The sequence below is a fragment of the Malus sylvestris genome, chromosome 3 (assembly GCF_916048215.2).
Source record: "Malus sylvestris chromosome 3, drMalSylv7.2, whole genome shotgun sequence".
Classification (NCBI taxonomy): domain Eukaryota; kingdom Viridiplantae; phylum Streptophyta; class Magnoliopsida; order Rosales; family Rosaceae; genus Malus; species Malus sylvestris.
Genome location: NC_062262.1, coordinates 28828937 through 28844621, shown reverse-complemented (window position 1 = coordinate 28844621; position 15685 = coordinate 28828937). Strand labels below are relative to the sequence as shown.

Genomic DNA, 15685 nt, shown 5'->3' with positions numbered 1-15685 from the left:
AAATGAATTTGGTTTAATTTACTACAAATTATCATTTGTCGGTCCTGTGTCTATTTATTTTGTGGTAATTGCAAATAATCTAATTAGTTGCTTGGTACATGTTATTGGTTGTTGCCTGGGAATTATTCCAATGTGTTACTTCTTTATGTGCTATCATTTCAGATGAATAATGTAATTCCATTTCCTTTTCTTGGAACTTAAATTCTTTAATTTAACTATCTGATGTATATCACAGGTCGCTTTGGGTAAGAATAAACTTTTAAATTTTTTTGGATCAACGGGCCGGGGCCCTACTCTAACGACACCGATACTGTTCTCAATTTTACCATCTGCCCAATCCGTCAAGTGTGGGGTTTTACCACAAAAAGCCTTGGTATTAGTTAGAGTAGGGTAATCCTAATTAAAGTCATTGCTTTTCTTTACTTCCACCGATGTGGGACTGCTAACACGCCCCCCCTCACGTGTAACTTCATTTAGTGGTTCACACATGGAGATCCACACATCAGCAATTGAAACTCAGAGGTTGGCTCCAATGAAGTCTAGACTTGTTTTCAATCTTTTCAGGAAATGGCTCTTAAGAACTCAGATGTTAGCTCTATGTTAAGAGTCCAAGCTTGTTTCTGAGCCCACACTTCCTGGTGACAAGCCCTTAGCTTGTACGGCCCGTAACTGTGGGCTCTGATACCATGTTGAAATTTTTTAGATCGACGGACCCGGGGGGCCCACTCTAATGACACCGATATTGTCCCCAAATTTACCATATGCCCAATCCATCACGTGTGGGGTTTTACCACAAAAAATCTCGATATTAGTTAGAGTGGGGTAATCCTACTTAAAGTCATTGCTTTTCTTTATCCCCACCGATGTGGGACTGGTAACATAAACACCCAAATGGTTGTAACATAACCAAACAGAAAATTACATAGCTAGGGATAGGCCCTAACTCTAGCAGTGCCAAGCTTATCAGCAACCATTAAACGAATGCATAGCAGTCCTTTGAAACATGATGAAAATGTATATAAACAGCTAGCTCGATCGTTGAATCTAAAATTCGAACCCTAGAATTTCTTCTTCAGTCCTAATGCCTAGCCTACACTACTACAAAGGCAGGGTACAGACTTAAAGCACAAAGTGATGAAGAGAATAAGAACTTCATGCTTGTATTGCCTCCAAGGCCGCTGCACACGGCTGCTTTGCCTCAGCTTCTGGACCTGCAGCTCCCCTGAACAGCAAAACTGCAAGGCTGCCCACGCAAAAATAGATGAAACAGCCGTGGCAATGTGTAAAAAATGAACCAAAATCTGTTCCTACAATGCACTCCATCCAGTTCCATATGTCCTGTCAAACTCCTGCAGAAACAAAAAAAAAATTTAAGTTTATAAAAATTGTCAATATAATTCATGTCGTATTGTTGATAATTAAGCAAGCCAGCACTCGTCAAATAAATTTTGAAGTGAACAAATGTAATATGAGCATCTAATAAGTGGCCATTTGATAATCATTTTGTTTTTAGTTTTCACCTTTGATAATCATGTAATATGAAGACCTCACCCTTATTTTGAAAACCACTGAAAGCTACTTTTCTAAGTTTTAAAACATTGTCTTGATTTTTGTTTTAAAATTTCAATTTTTTTGAAAACTAAAAACTAAAAGCTAAAATCTAAAATCTAAAAACTGAAATAAATGTTGTATCAAGTGGTCCTAACTCCTAAGTGATTACCTTTTTAATGAAGCGGCCTATCTCAGTCGCTTCAGTGATATCGAATAAATCAAGGGCTTTGGAAGTTAAGTCAAGTGCCTTCTGCTGCATGGTTTGAAGCATGTCAGTCTCAACGATGACTGCTTTACCCTCCAGCATGGTTATTAACAAGATGGAGATCGGAAATTTACAAGCAAAATCTTTGTTGGAAAAGAGGTGTGATGCAAATTTGTTAGACTAAGTAGTTGTGGATAGAAAAGGTGGCAGTGGTGCAGCTTATATTGAGCTCGGAACCAAGGGGATACATAGCTGGTGCTACTCACTCATCAGCCACATAATATGTGGATATTTTTCCTTTGTGGCCAGCACACCAGCATGTGCTGTGCAATGTGCCAAATTAGTAACTACAATTCTTTTTTGACGTGGATGAGCCTATTGGCGAGAAAAATCTTAAATGTAACTGAGGTATATACATTTTTTTTTTTGTCTCTTATCACATGACTAAGTCATGTGATATGAGAAATATGTAAAGAGAACAGCCGGTTATATAGAAAAATCTCTTGTGAAGTGTTTGGGAGGTAGAAAAAATTTCAATCAGTTGTTGGTCACGATCAAATATGGGACAGGTGGCTTGATAATTGGGTTTTGGACATGTGGTCCACCTGCTATATATGATTGCATGGTTATGTTTGTCCAGCTACGGCCATGGTTTGGAACAATATGAAATGCATTGAGGGGCCAATATTCAAGCATTCCAGAGATTTGAAGAAACTGGAAAGATCAAGTGGTTGCAGTTGGATGGTGCATTTCTTTGTGCAAGCTAATTTCTAAACTGTTTATTTTTCTTTTTCTGGTCAGTATAAAAAGATGAAAAATGGTTTGAAATCCAAATCTTTGTGTGAATTTTTTTTCCAACGTCATATAAATCATACCACACGATGATCTACGAATTTAGGTTAGTTTGTTCTTAAAGAATTATCTACTACATTTATCTTGTCACCAATCATCATATATAGTGAACCACTATGCACACAAAAGAATGGAACAGTTTTACAGATTTCTAAAATTCATGGAGAGATTATTTGTGTTTTGATAGAATAAAATATAAGTAATGAAACCTAAATTATTGAACATCCCACCCATTTGATTCTCTCCTTTTGGCTGGGGAAGACCCACTTGTCTAAACCAATTGGTAGAGCTACAACATCAACATGGCAGTTGAAAGAGTTTTTTCACAAGAAATCTCGATGTGACTAGAAGTCAAACCACATAAGATCAGTCATATGAAACTTTTCTTGTATTTTTGAATCGTAATAAATACAAGTTTCCCTTATATATGTTAATGTTAACCTAACTAGGGCTAGAAAATGAGAACTAGCTCGGCCTTTCTTCTTCAGAATCAAGGCCCTGCCTTGGGTGATGAACCATTTTGGATCACGGAAGCTGTTGGATTAGGCCCTTGCTCAATTTTGTTTGGTTCGCCTATATCCATGGGCCAATTTATTATGTTTTTTTTTTTTGTCAAAAAATTATTATGTATTTATTTAAGGTCTAATCCCTTTGAAGTTGGCTCTGATTTGGAAGTTTTAAAATAATAAGCATATGACAGAGTTTTGAATGCCCAATGTGGGGTGTAGCTCAAATGATAGAGCGCTCGCTTTGCATGCGAGAGGTACAGGGTTTGATCTCCTGCATCTCCATCATATTTTTATATTTCTTTAACCACATGTCCACTACTTGCAAAATTCCTGGCTACAAATTATAGTTCAAGCCTGTTCTAAAAGATCTCAAACAAATCTAAATCTGTTATATTTTCAACTATTTTTGCTCACTGAGTGTTATTTTTTCTTTTTGTTGCAACCTAAACCGATTTCTAGGTTTTAACCTGCAAACTTTCATGAAGCTTCGTAGTACATAATATTTTAGATTTTTTAACCGTTAGGTTAGATTTTAGTTTTGTGTTTTGACTAAAAAATTTATGGTTAAAAAATATAGGGTATCCAGTACTCGAAACACTATTAAAAATGCCTTCTAACCTATACTTTCACTCACCTTATCTGCTTAAAGCATCTCTAGTTCTGAGCTTTTATCAGTCTTTCTAATTGTAGTTCACCAATGGTTAGAGAAAATAGTGTAAATACAACATATGACCGGAGATGTTAAGCTATACACCGTTTTACATTTTGCAGCGAGGTCCCCTCAATTTAGCAAAAACACACTTTACATACCCATTTTTGTTATCAAAATTATGATTTAAAGTGGAAGCTAAAACTTTTTCAGTTCCATAATTCAACCTCTCTCGTTAGAGATGCTGTTAGACTAACACTAAAACGACTTGATGACCAATCATTACATATATGGGGGTCGACAAGGTCTCAAAACACCAGCTGGATTAGATCATGGATTCTATTAATTAAACCCAGTTAAAAAGGTAACAAAAAAAAAAAAACGTAGCCAGAAGGTTGTGCAACTTCCGTCTAAACCTCACGCTAAAAGGACAGCTTTCCTAATTTGTTTATAGTCTAGATTTCCACCCCACAAGCTCAAATCTCTTCCTCCTCCCACCTCATATGTCGCTGGTGGAACTGTTTGTTTTCTTGACATTCAACCCAACCTGACAAACAACGCGTCAACCACATACCCTTTATCCCAAACGAATTTTTTTTCAGTGTGTATGAGATACCGTCTCGTTATTGTAATCTCACGTCAAATAACAAATAAACAGATATACAACCTGACAAGTATTTTAAATTACATAAAAATTTCTCGACGTAACGTTTCATTCAACACCCCCCAACCATATCACACAACACCACCTGTCCCATTGCTCATCCCCCAACATGTCTGTTCTTCAAATAACAAATTAAATAGAATATCTTCGCCACCTTTCCCTCCCAACCATCCACCCAACTCCTCTCCCTTCTCATCCCCATAATATTACACATCTCTCCCTCTCATTTCATCCCCCATTACCAAAAAATTTCTTCCATTCTCTCTCTACGTTAATCCCACACCAAACATCTACATTTACTAGTTTCTTTTATTCTCTCTCCCTTTTTCTTGAGCTGAATTATCGACCAGCGTCGTTGCTGCCACCACCATCGTCATTACCATCAATTAGGAGACGAGACACGACATAAATAACATTATGGCACGTGGTCTCCTCTCCTGCTTCGGATCAAAGGGGGGCTCGGGCACGTCTCACGAAAAGCACGCGGCCGTGCATGTTTCGGCAGAGGAGCAGCAGCGGAGCGGACCGGTGCTGGTGGAGCTGTTCTCGTCGCAGGGCTGCACCACCTCGCCGGTCGCGGAGCTGCTAGTGTCGAGGCTTGGGAGGGGGGATTTTGATGGGACGGACCTGCCTCCTGTGGTTGTGCTGGCCTTCCACGTGGATTACTGGGACTACATGGGCTGGAAGGACCCTTATGGGTCCAGCCAGTGGACTGTACGGCAGAAGGCCTATGTCGAGGCCTTGGGTCTGGACACCATGTTCACCCCCCAGATTGTGCTTCAAGGTAGGGCCCAATGTGTTGGCAACGATGAGAGTGCTTTGCTAACGTCGATCAAGGATGCACCTAGATATCCTGCACCGGCGTTCCAGGTTCGCTCTCAATATTATTTTTATATATTTTACTATACTCGATATTTTACACTAACTTAAGTTATAAGAAAATAAAGAATTTGAATTCGGAATACAATAGTTTAAAGGAAAGACTCTAATCACCTACCAGTTGCAAATAATTTTTGTTTTGTTTTGTTTTTTTTTGTATAAGCGATTTTAAAAAAGAGAAATTAAACTTGTAACTTTATATGCAGTAATGAATGTTCTTCACGTTGAGGCATAAAAGTAAAACGCTCTTTTAATACAATTATATAATATTTGCAAGTGCTTACATTCAATGATTGTCACCCCAATCATTGATATACTCAAAAGGTACCGTCATCTTTATTTAATCATATTTTAACCTTAAAGCATGACTGCTAGAATATCTCGTAGCAAAGTGGAAATAGATTAGAGAAAATATTACATGACATGCACACTTTCTGGTACACCTAAAAGCAATGTCAACTTTTGACGCTTTTACAAATGGTGGAAGATAACTTTCTAAGTGTCAACTATTGTTGAAAGCTAAAGGCTAAAGGCTAAAGGCTAAAGGCTAAAGTTAAGCAATTATGTCTTTTAAAGCCTATATTTCATTGATACATGTAACGTTATATTTCAAATTTAATGTTGTTAGACTTTGAATTTGAACTAGTTCATTAAACATGAAACGATATATCTGAGATGTTATGTTGTTAGACTTTGAATTTGAACTACGCATTTAAATAAAAAACCATTTAATTATTCGTAAATCTAACAAAGATTTGGACATTCAAAAATGTTTCCATTAGAAGGATTTTGGTTAGAGTAATTTTATCTGTTGTGGCTGGTAACACTTGGCTAATTACCGTCCACAAAATAGTGAAGGATAAATACTAGCAACTTGGTTTTGTTGTGGATGAACAGGCAACATTCCAAAGGCCATCACCGGCCTCCTTGCAAGTATCCCTAACAGGATCATTGAGGTCGAAGGTGGACAGCTACGGTGCCAATGTGATGGTGGTGCTGTACGAGAACGGGCTGATTACCGACTGCCCCAAGGGAGAGAACCAAGGACGTGTCCTGTCCAATGACTTCGTCGTCCGACGACTTGAAAAGCTCTGCACTGTGAAAGACATTGCTGCAAAGAAGACCATTTCTGGAACCATAAACTTCTCCTTGTGGGACGGTTACAATCCAGCCAAATGTGGCATGGCCCTCTTTGTTCAGAACCCTTCCCATCAAATTTTTGGTTTGCAGGACTTTCAGCTGCCGGACAATTGATACGGCTATACGTTTCCGCTGGCTGGACGGCCGGTATTGGAGGACGATTATGTACAGGATGTGTTCATAGTAGGGTTACTGATTTGTTTTTCTTATTTCAGTTTGTGTTTTTCCTTGCTTGTTGGGATTTGACATTTAGAATATGGGAGAGAAATTTGCATTCAGGATTATAACTATTATTTTCGCATTTCGAATTTAATTCTTTGAATCACAATTTACCCGTTTGAAAGATGATGCTGGACAGTTTACATGCTAAACATTCAAACCCATTTCTTACTAGCACCGAAGTTCGAATCCTCCTCCATGTAGATTAGGATAGTTTAAAATATCACCTTGTCAAAGGACGAAAGTTCTTACTACGATAATACCAAACTTCCAAGAACACTAGGGCACCTCAACATTGAAAATATACAAGTACAAGCACGCTGATTACTATAGCGTCGTTCACTTATTTTCAACCTAAAACAAAACTTATTATCTACAAGAGGGCAGCTCAACCCGGAGCCTGTCTACTTCCACGCTAATTCGGAGTACCAACTACTTCCTCACAATATGAGAACCTCCCTACCACTTACCCGAAGATCGATGAGCAAAAAGAATACAACATTGCCATTTGAGAACCTCCCTTCCAATCCAAAAGCACTTACAGAAAAAGGTAATCACAGTTTACACTGAATCTACTGCTTCAACCTGTTGCCGAGCCAAGTATTTCTCCCTCCGCTCCTTCTGAAAAAACAGAACAAACCAAAATGTTACGCATAAGCACATAAGACTAAAAATTTAGCCCATTGTACTACGGATCAGATGTTTGGTAAAACTCATACCCATTCATCTATTACAAGGCCTTCCCCAACATCCCGAGGGCCTGAGTCCACTGGAGGCGGCTTCTTACGCACTTCAAGTGCAGCCTCAGCTTCAGCCAACTGTCTGTTCAGTTTTTCCAGAGCCTATAAACCACAATGTCAAATACTGGAAAGAAAGGTATTTTCTAAGAGATGCAAACACAAGTACCATTAAGTAAGTCACATTCAACTTACAGGACTAGGGTGCTCTGCATCCAAAAATACAACACGCAAAATTCGCTCGACTGTCACTTGATCCTTTTGTTCCTCAAACTGGATGAAAAGAAAAGGTCAGTTAACAAAACTAAGGTCATCAATTGCATGATCCAATTCTATCGGATGTCTCCAAAGGGTTGTCATCAATTGTAAGATCATAAAAGCAACAAAACACTAAAATTGACAGTACTAATTTCCGACCGAAAAACACAATGCAAGCGAGCAACAAAATCAAATTCCACAAAGGCTCAATATAAGGTAAAATAAGCATAATACGAACAACTGGAAACAAGCACTCAAACATCCTGGCAATGTATGCATAAAATACAAAATGTGCTATGACCATGAACATTAAGTCTGCGAAAGAGCACTATATTACCAGCTCAGGCACATAGTCGATCCCTGCGTTCACCTTGAGACTCATAATCTTGAACTTAACCTTGTTCTTCTGATCCAAATGTTTCTCATTGTTCTCGGGTTGCTCCACAAACCTAAACACTGTCCATCATCAAATCCAAAGTCAATAAAAGAATTTACAACAATGATTAAGTATAAAGGTTTTTTTTTTTTTTTTTGGGTTGAGCGATAGTGTTAGTAGGTTAGAAATTGATTGTTAGGGGAAGGAAAGTCGGTGGGGATCAAACCCGCACCAAGGTGCATAGGCGTGAATGTTTTCCACCACTGTGGTAAAGCGTCGTCTGCAAAAAAGCGTTTGCATACAATGTGCGGGCATATACTAGTTTTTATCAAAAGTAAGCAAATTATCCACCAATGGAGCATCCAAATCATAAAGATTTGTTATTTGTAGCAACAGAGCAAGTGCAAGGGCATTACCTGTCGCAATTAAGCTTTCTCCCGGAGCAAGTATTCCTCCCGGAGGACGCATATAGCAACTTTTCGGCGCAGTAGTTTGAAACTAAACCAGCAAAAACAAAACCAATTTAAATAGTCAATGAAGCTAAATAAAAAATAATCACAGAGAAAAAAAAATAACAATTAAATAAATAAATGCATTCTAAATTTTTGCTTAAAATACAAGTAATTATAACAACACAACTCTTAAGGTTGATGTCAGAGAGGAATTAGAAAATACCTTAAAAGCTACATGTGACCTGCTACTGTTCTTCAATCGGATCGCACTTTTCACCTGTTTCCCAGGTTCATCTACAAAATTAAACCCACAAATACATCATCCGTCAGCTACAGTAATAAGTGCTTTTAGAAAAAGCAGCGAGGGCGTTTAAATGAGAAACGAAGACGTACAAGGGAAGTAGAGTTTGTTGGCGGGGTCGAGTCGGAGTCGACGACGAGGAGGGAGAAGGGATCTCGCGACGGACGATACCGTTTTGGGCTTGGATTTGAATCCATCGCCGTGGAGGTTCTGCGTGGAAGAGGAAGACGACGACGTTTGGCCCCCCGACTGCCAGAACGGGCAGAGGGTGAAGAGCTTCGTGTCGGAGTGTGACTTGTGCCGGTGGTGGTGGTGGTGGCGGCTGTCGACGATGGCCATGCTTTCTTCACCGGAATCGGACACGTGGCATGCAATCAGAAGCTCGGTGATTGAATTCGCGTGTTTTCGTGTGTCGGTTTAGAAATTTCTCTACCTAGAATCGTCGGGAGCTCTTCTCTCTCTCTCTCTCAGTCCATCTGTGATTTTTGGAGTTGAAGTTTGCCAGGGTGTGAGACATAAAGCGGATGGGAGGAAATGATCACCTGCCACTCAACTCCGCGAATTCACCTGCACCCGCCGCGTGTAATTTTTTTATTCGCAACCTTAGGCGTCGTTTTCTTGCAATGAAGATACGTTTCGGATAGACGTCCGGATCAGCCACGTGTCGGTTATTTATGTCCGCAATGATATTTTGGTGGCTTTGCAAGTTGCGCCTGCCGTGCTTAAAAGGATAAATCGGCTCGCAGTGGCGACGACGAGCGAAAGATACTGAGTTTGTGAGTGAGCTTTTCATAAAGGATATTGTTTGTGTCCTTTTATGTAGGGATTTATTTGTCTCCGAATTACATATAACGAATTTTTAGTTTCAAACTATTATAATCGGAATCGTTTATTTATACGTGTGTAAGTCAATTAACAGTTTTGATAACAAGTAACATCCTTATGTTAAGTTTATTTGTTTTTATGCATATTTCTAAATTGGATATTTTTTTTTTCATTTATGATCTATAGATGATGATAAAGAGAATAAATAATTTGATTATAATACTCGGATAATAAATGTTTGATAATTGTAAGTGAAAGACACATAAGTCCCCGCATAAACACAAGCATTATCCTTTGATAAATACATGTAGTGTCATTTCTGCCAAGGATGGGACGCGTCCTTTAGTTTATTTCTTGAACATCAATTTCTATATATAATGTGTCAAAGATTCCTCACCCTTGTTAAGTTGAGCTAGAATCTAAGAAATTTTTATGTTTTGTAGCATTTGTTTGTAACTAAACAAGATATTTTGAGAACTGGAAATAGAATAACCAGGGCCGAAGCCAAAGGAATACGAAGCAAAAAAAAAAAAAAAAAAAGAAGATATTTTGATGATTAGATTTATAAAATATAAGTGGGTAAGAGATTCAATTACCTCAGGCTAAGGATATATTAAGTACGTCCTAAATTCTCAAATTAGCATGATAGATTACGCCTCATAAGTGGCTAGCGTATCACCTTCAAGGTCAATGAAATAATTTTTATTTTTTTTGTTTATGTGACTTGAAGATACAGTGATATCAAATCATTTAGTATTACGATTTCGTAGTATTTTTCTTCACCTGTGAATGAGAGGTCTTAAGTTCAATTCTCGTAAAAGACGAATTCAAATCAAATTAGTATAGCTAAACTATTGTTTTAACCTCTTCTCTCATCACACTTAGTGTAGATAATATTGAATGTATTAAAAAAAGATAGAGTTATATCAAACTTTTTGGTAATTTACTTATTACTACTAGCAAGCAAAGTAAATTAACAATTTCAAATAAATAGTAAAGTTTTGTGCTGAAACTAAAGAAGCTGCTCAAACGACAAGGAGTAATACCTTTTCTAAACTCTGGCGATTTTGTAGAATTTTGTGCTTATGATTAAAATAATTCATTTTACAAGTCACTCTGTAAAGTTATTTTTGTAAAAAATCAATAAAATATGATATTGCTTAATCATTGAATTTTATAAATATATATAACATATGAGCGAATGGAGTGTAATAAAATATGATATTGCTTAATCATTGAATTTTATAAATATATATAACATATGAGCGAATGGAGTGTATGAATTTACTGGAATGTATATAGACCAATAGAGAGAATGCAGGTAAAAGTATTAGGAACCGTAGATCTATTTGTTACATTTAATTGACTAAATGGTCCTTATTGTAATTGAATTTTGTATAGATGATCTTTACATAAGGACTTACAATATTAACTGTTCTAATCATTAACATGAATTTTTGTAAATTAATCACAAAGTGTTCTGAAGAAAAATTCCTCCTCATTCTTGAATAACCAAGTATGAATCGTTGTTTGAAACTAAATGCTAGTACAAGTTCCCACAATAACGGGCAAACCTTTTGGGTCCTATCAACTTGAAGGAATTAACTCAAGTGAAGGGTGCATTTTTGTTCACGATCCTGAGTAATGGTATCATCATCTTCATATTGATCACTGTATGATAAGTTTAAATTTTGAGACTTGTGTTTATTCATTATACAATTTTTAAAATTTAAACTCATATAATGATAATAAATAAGGTAACAACTATCACTATCACCTTAAGTGTGGTAAACAAAAATATTCTCCTAAGAGAAAAGGTAATAGGAATTATTAATGAATTCAGTTGAGGTGGGTATGGGTACTTAATGATGGTATGAAAATTAGGTGTGTGTGTGTTTTTTTTTTTTTTTTGGTCGGGCAATTGAGAATGGGAGAAATTAGGTGTGGATTTGTTTATTGCATTTACAAGATTAGTTGGCTAAGGTTGTCGGTGAGTAAAGCATTTAGTGTGGAGGTTAGGAATTGATTAGGTGAATAATGAAGTTTCTTGTGTGTATAAAGTTGTTGGCTAACCAATTATGGCTGAATGGGACATAACGATGCTTATCCTTTTCCTTGCTCTTCACAGGGAAAAAAAATTATTCTATGGCCTCATCAAACCCTGCATCATGACCCAAATCCAATATTGGGTGTGTCACAATAGAAGTGTAATAGTGTAATTGACTGAATTGAGAATTTCTTTCTTTATTAGGTTTCTTAAATTAACTGTGAATAGAATTGTACACCCATGTATCTTTCCTGTAAGTGAGAATTAGATTTGTCAACCAGTTACAATTAGATTTGTCAACCTATAATCCGATAGTATAGTTGATTGACATGTCACGAAACAAATTTCGCCTCCACCATGATACCTCTTATATAACCCTTAACTTAATTATGACTTATATTTAGTTTACAGTCAACAATAAGATTAAAAGTGTTTTCATTTGGCACCTTAATAAACAAAGATAATATGTGACATTATTTTCTTCTTTTTTCTGTTAGATAGATTTTTTAACAAACGATATTATATACATTAGGTGGTAAGGAGTAGGTTAATTAAGGTTCACAATTGGCTAGAAGTAATGTGGTTCAAATTCGTATTTGGCGAGAATCGAACCTAAGATCTCTCACTTACAAATGCAGAAGAATATCACTAGACTGTAATACTAAGCAGCCACTAGATATATATTATATATAATAAAATGTACTACTTGAGAACAATTAGTTCGAAAAGACAAAAAAAACATTAAATAGTGATACTTACAATTACTCAATAGAACTCAATGGTCATGATTCCTTCTAAAATTATCAAGGAATTCGATCATTAAACGCATTAATTAAATTCTTTTAAAGAGTAATAATGCGAATACTAACTAATTTCTCAACTATTACACTCGCTATTTTACATAAAATGAATCTTACATAGGTCCCACATGATTTTATAATCTATTGAATTTCACATCATGTAACATAATCTATAAAAAGTTGATATATCATGTTATTTTTCAGTGAAAAGCACGCAATACAAGGGGAAATTGTTATTCACATGTCTACTTAGATTTCGTTTGCAGTTGAAAATAAATTCTAGTGAAATGTGAATTAAGTGGCATTAGATTCCAAAGTTTACACTTATCCTTGGTTCCTCTACATTTGAACATTTAAACCAATGTTTACTCTCCTTGGTCTTTAAGTGTCTCAACTGGCAACTGCACCAATGCTTGCTGCCACTATCCAAGCCCTTGTTGGTGCACTCATGATTATCTTTTTCGTCTCTATTTTTGTATGTTTGAGTTGTAAGGCTAGCTTAATTTCTGGTATATGTGTTTTAGTTGGGAGATAGTGTACGTTCGTATGGTGTAAAGAGAGATGTGTAGAAGTTATAAGGCTAGTTAGGGTGGTCGTGGGGACCTGGATTTGAGATATATTGAATATACAAAGGGCGGTTCCACCGAGTTTCTGGAGAAAACAGCCCCCAGGTTGGGATATAGTTAACCATGGGACGGGTTTGCGTGGCGACCAGCCCAACAAAGCTTATGATAGCAACATCACTCATTTCTGGTCTCAATATTACTCCCTTGTGTGCGTGTGTGTGAAGCCGTCAGCCGTTTGTGGGTTGCGAGACCTACTTCCGTCAACGGTTGATAGCAAAACACGTAACACAATAACATTTCTTGTGCTTTTTGTTTATTACATTGACAATTAATCAACTGTTAACACATTTCTCATATTTTTTTTTTGAAGAATTGAGTTTAAATTAAGAAACCCAAGGCTAAGAAGCCAAACAGAAGCAAGAGAGCCTACGACAAGGCAAACACAACGAAACTAAGACCAAGCAAAGCAGTGAGCAGGGATACAACAACCGACACAATCACTAAGAGAGAGTGTCACCCCAAACCCACCACAACCTGCTAATGAGGGCAAGGCAGTCCGTCATTACATAATACATGAACTAACGAAGATGGGGGTCTGTCAACCCAAACAAAATCACACATCTCTGTAAGACCAGCCGACGCAAGAACATCCGCTGCCAAATTGGCTGATCTTGGAACCCAAGACCAGCGACAATTCTGAAAAGCTGATCCCAACCTTTGCGCTCTAGCCAAAATGGGGAAAGCCTCCCAACTGCCATTTTCAAGAGAACCATTTAAATAGGAAATAGCCTGAAGAGAGTCAGATTCAATGATAACAGAGCTGAAACCCATCGAGGCTCCCAATTCACACCCACGCAGAATCGCAAAAGACTCAGCCACAAGAGAAGAAGGAGCCAAAACAGAATACCTTACCGCTGCCCGGAAACGCCCACCGTCCTGCCTAGCAACCACCCCCGCAAATCCCATCCGAGATGATTTAGACCAACTAGCATCCACATTGATCTTAACAAAAGGAGAAAGAAGGAGGACACCACCTGACAACAACCTCCTCCCGAGGAAGTACCTTTTGAGGGTTTTAACCTGGACTTATAATTTAATCATAATCTCCAACCCAAACATCAAATCCAAGAGTAGCGGCAATTTCGTTGTGAAAATCTGGAGACGTACAAAATGCAGTTAACTTCAGAAAGTGTTGTTCAAATAATAATAATAATAATAATAAATAAAATCAGAAAGTGACCCAAAAATTAGCAATATTCACCACAATAAGTTGAACATTATTTATTATTTTTGGTCGAAGGTTGAACTTTTTGAAATTAAGCAAGTACGATATTCATTGATTGAGAGGAAATGAGACCTTAAATATAATGGGAACTTTAACGAAAAGCACCCGGTACTGTTCACTTTAACGAAAAATCACATTTTTACACTAAAAAGTCAATCATGGTACTATTCACTTTACTCTTTATTTTGTCCTTATCATTAAAACTCAAAGTTTTCAAGTCATTTTCATTAGTTTTGCGCACAGTTTAATTGGCTAAAACAATATCCTTCTTCACCTGGTTGGTGGCATGAGTGGCAAGTTGCCAAATGATATTAGAGTACGGGTGGTACATTTCATCACCTGGTTGGTGGTATGAAGGAGAGTACGGGTTGTACATTTTATCACCTGGTTGGTGGCATGAATGGCAAGTTGCCAAATGATATTAGAGTATGGGTTGTACATTTCATCACCTGGTTTGTGGCATGAAGGAGAGTACGGGTTGTACATTTCATCACATGGTTGGTGGCATGAAGATGAGTTCCTTCTTCACCTGGTTGGTGGCATGAGTGGCAAGTTGCCAAATGATATTAGAGTACGGGTTGTACATTTCATCACCTGGTTGGTGGTATGAAGATTATATAGAGTACGGGTTGCACATTCCTATATTACATACTATAATCAAGTAAAGTATTTTGAATTAGTTAATTATATTCTAATTGTAGGCTTATTTTAAACTATTCAAAAGGAGGTGCCTAAGAGCAACTCCACCCATTCCCTAATTGATAGGGCAATTGGGTTGACTTGCCCTTGCTCCAAAAAAAAAAACTCCTCCAACATCCAAAAAGAAAAGGCAATTGGAAGCAGCCCATTAGGCTGCCTTTGCAACTTAAGCGTGGGCTCGTGTCCCTTGGAGTGATCGACGCCGGCGTGGATGTTAGCAAAAATTGGCCGACCCCGTGCCTATTTGCAGCCGACACAAAAAGGCCCCATGCTTGGCAAGCGTTGCAGATTGTTGGATTTCATCTGGGCTGTTGGATTTTAATGTTAAAAAAGATTGCACTTTTTTGTTTGCAACTGTCACGTGGCGAAATCATGGGTATCCGACTGTGATAATTTTGACAATCAATGGTCATGATTATTCCTACAATAAAAAATAAACAAAAATTACTAAAAATCGCAAGAGATCCCACAATAAAAATACTTAATTGTTTTTCTATAAATGCCCAACTATATTGTTCATTCTTCACACCACAACTCAATATTTAATATTTATTTTTACTACATATCCTATCTTTTCTTTCTTCATCCCAAATCCTTTTGTTACCAAGAAAAATGAATGAGAAGTCAAATTGGTCAAATGGGGAAGACGTTGCTTTGTTTCAGGCTTGGGT

General features: G+C 37.3%; 2 protein-coding genes and 1 pseudogene across 2 annotated transcripts; 1 reads left to right on the top strand and 2 right to left on the bottom strand.

The window, feature by feature from the left end:
• Nucleotides 1-845: 845 nt before the first annotated feature.
• On the bottom strand, nt 846-2000 carry LOC126614932 (uncharacterized; annotated as a pseudogene).
• Nucleotides 2001-4529: 2529 nt separating this feature from the next.
• On the top strand, nt 4530-6736 carry LOC126614930 (uncharacterized). Its single transcript, XM_050282629.1, has 2 exons — nt 4530-5300; nt 6207-6736. The coding sequence occupies exons 1-2, from the start codon at nt 4848-4850 to the stop codon at nt 6561-6563; spliced, it is 810 nt and encodes a 269-aa protein (XP_050138586.1). The 5' UTR covers nt 4530-4847; the 3' UTR covers nt 6564-6736.
• Nucleotides 6737-6936: 200 nt separating this feature from the next.
• LOC126614931 (vesicle-associated protein 4-1-like) lies at nt 6937-9318 on the bottom strand. The gene is made up of 7 exons (XM_050282630.1): nt 8885-9318; nt 8715-8785; nt 8456-8537; nt 8001-8119; nt 7601-7678; nt 7388-7510; nt 6937-7289 (listed from the first exon to the last, which is right to left on the bottom strand). The coding sequence occupies exons 1-7, from the start codon at nt 9129-9131 to the stop codon at nt 7230-7232; spliced, it is 780 nt and encodes a 259-aa protein (XP_050138587.1). The 5' UTR covers nt 9132-9318; the 3' UTR covers nt 6937-7229.
• Between the last annotated feature and the right edge of the window lie 6367 nt (nt 9319-15685).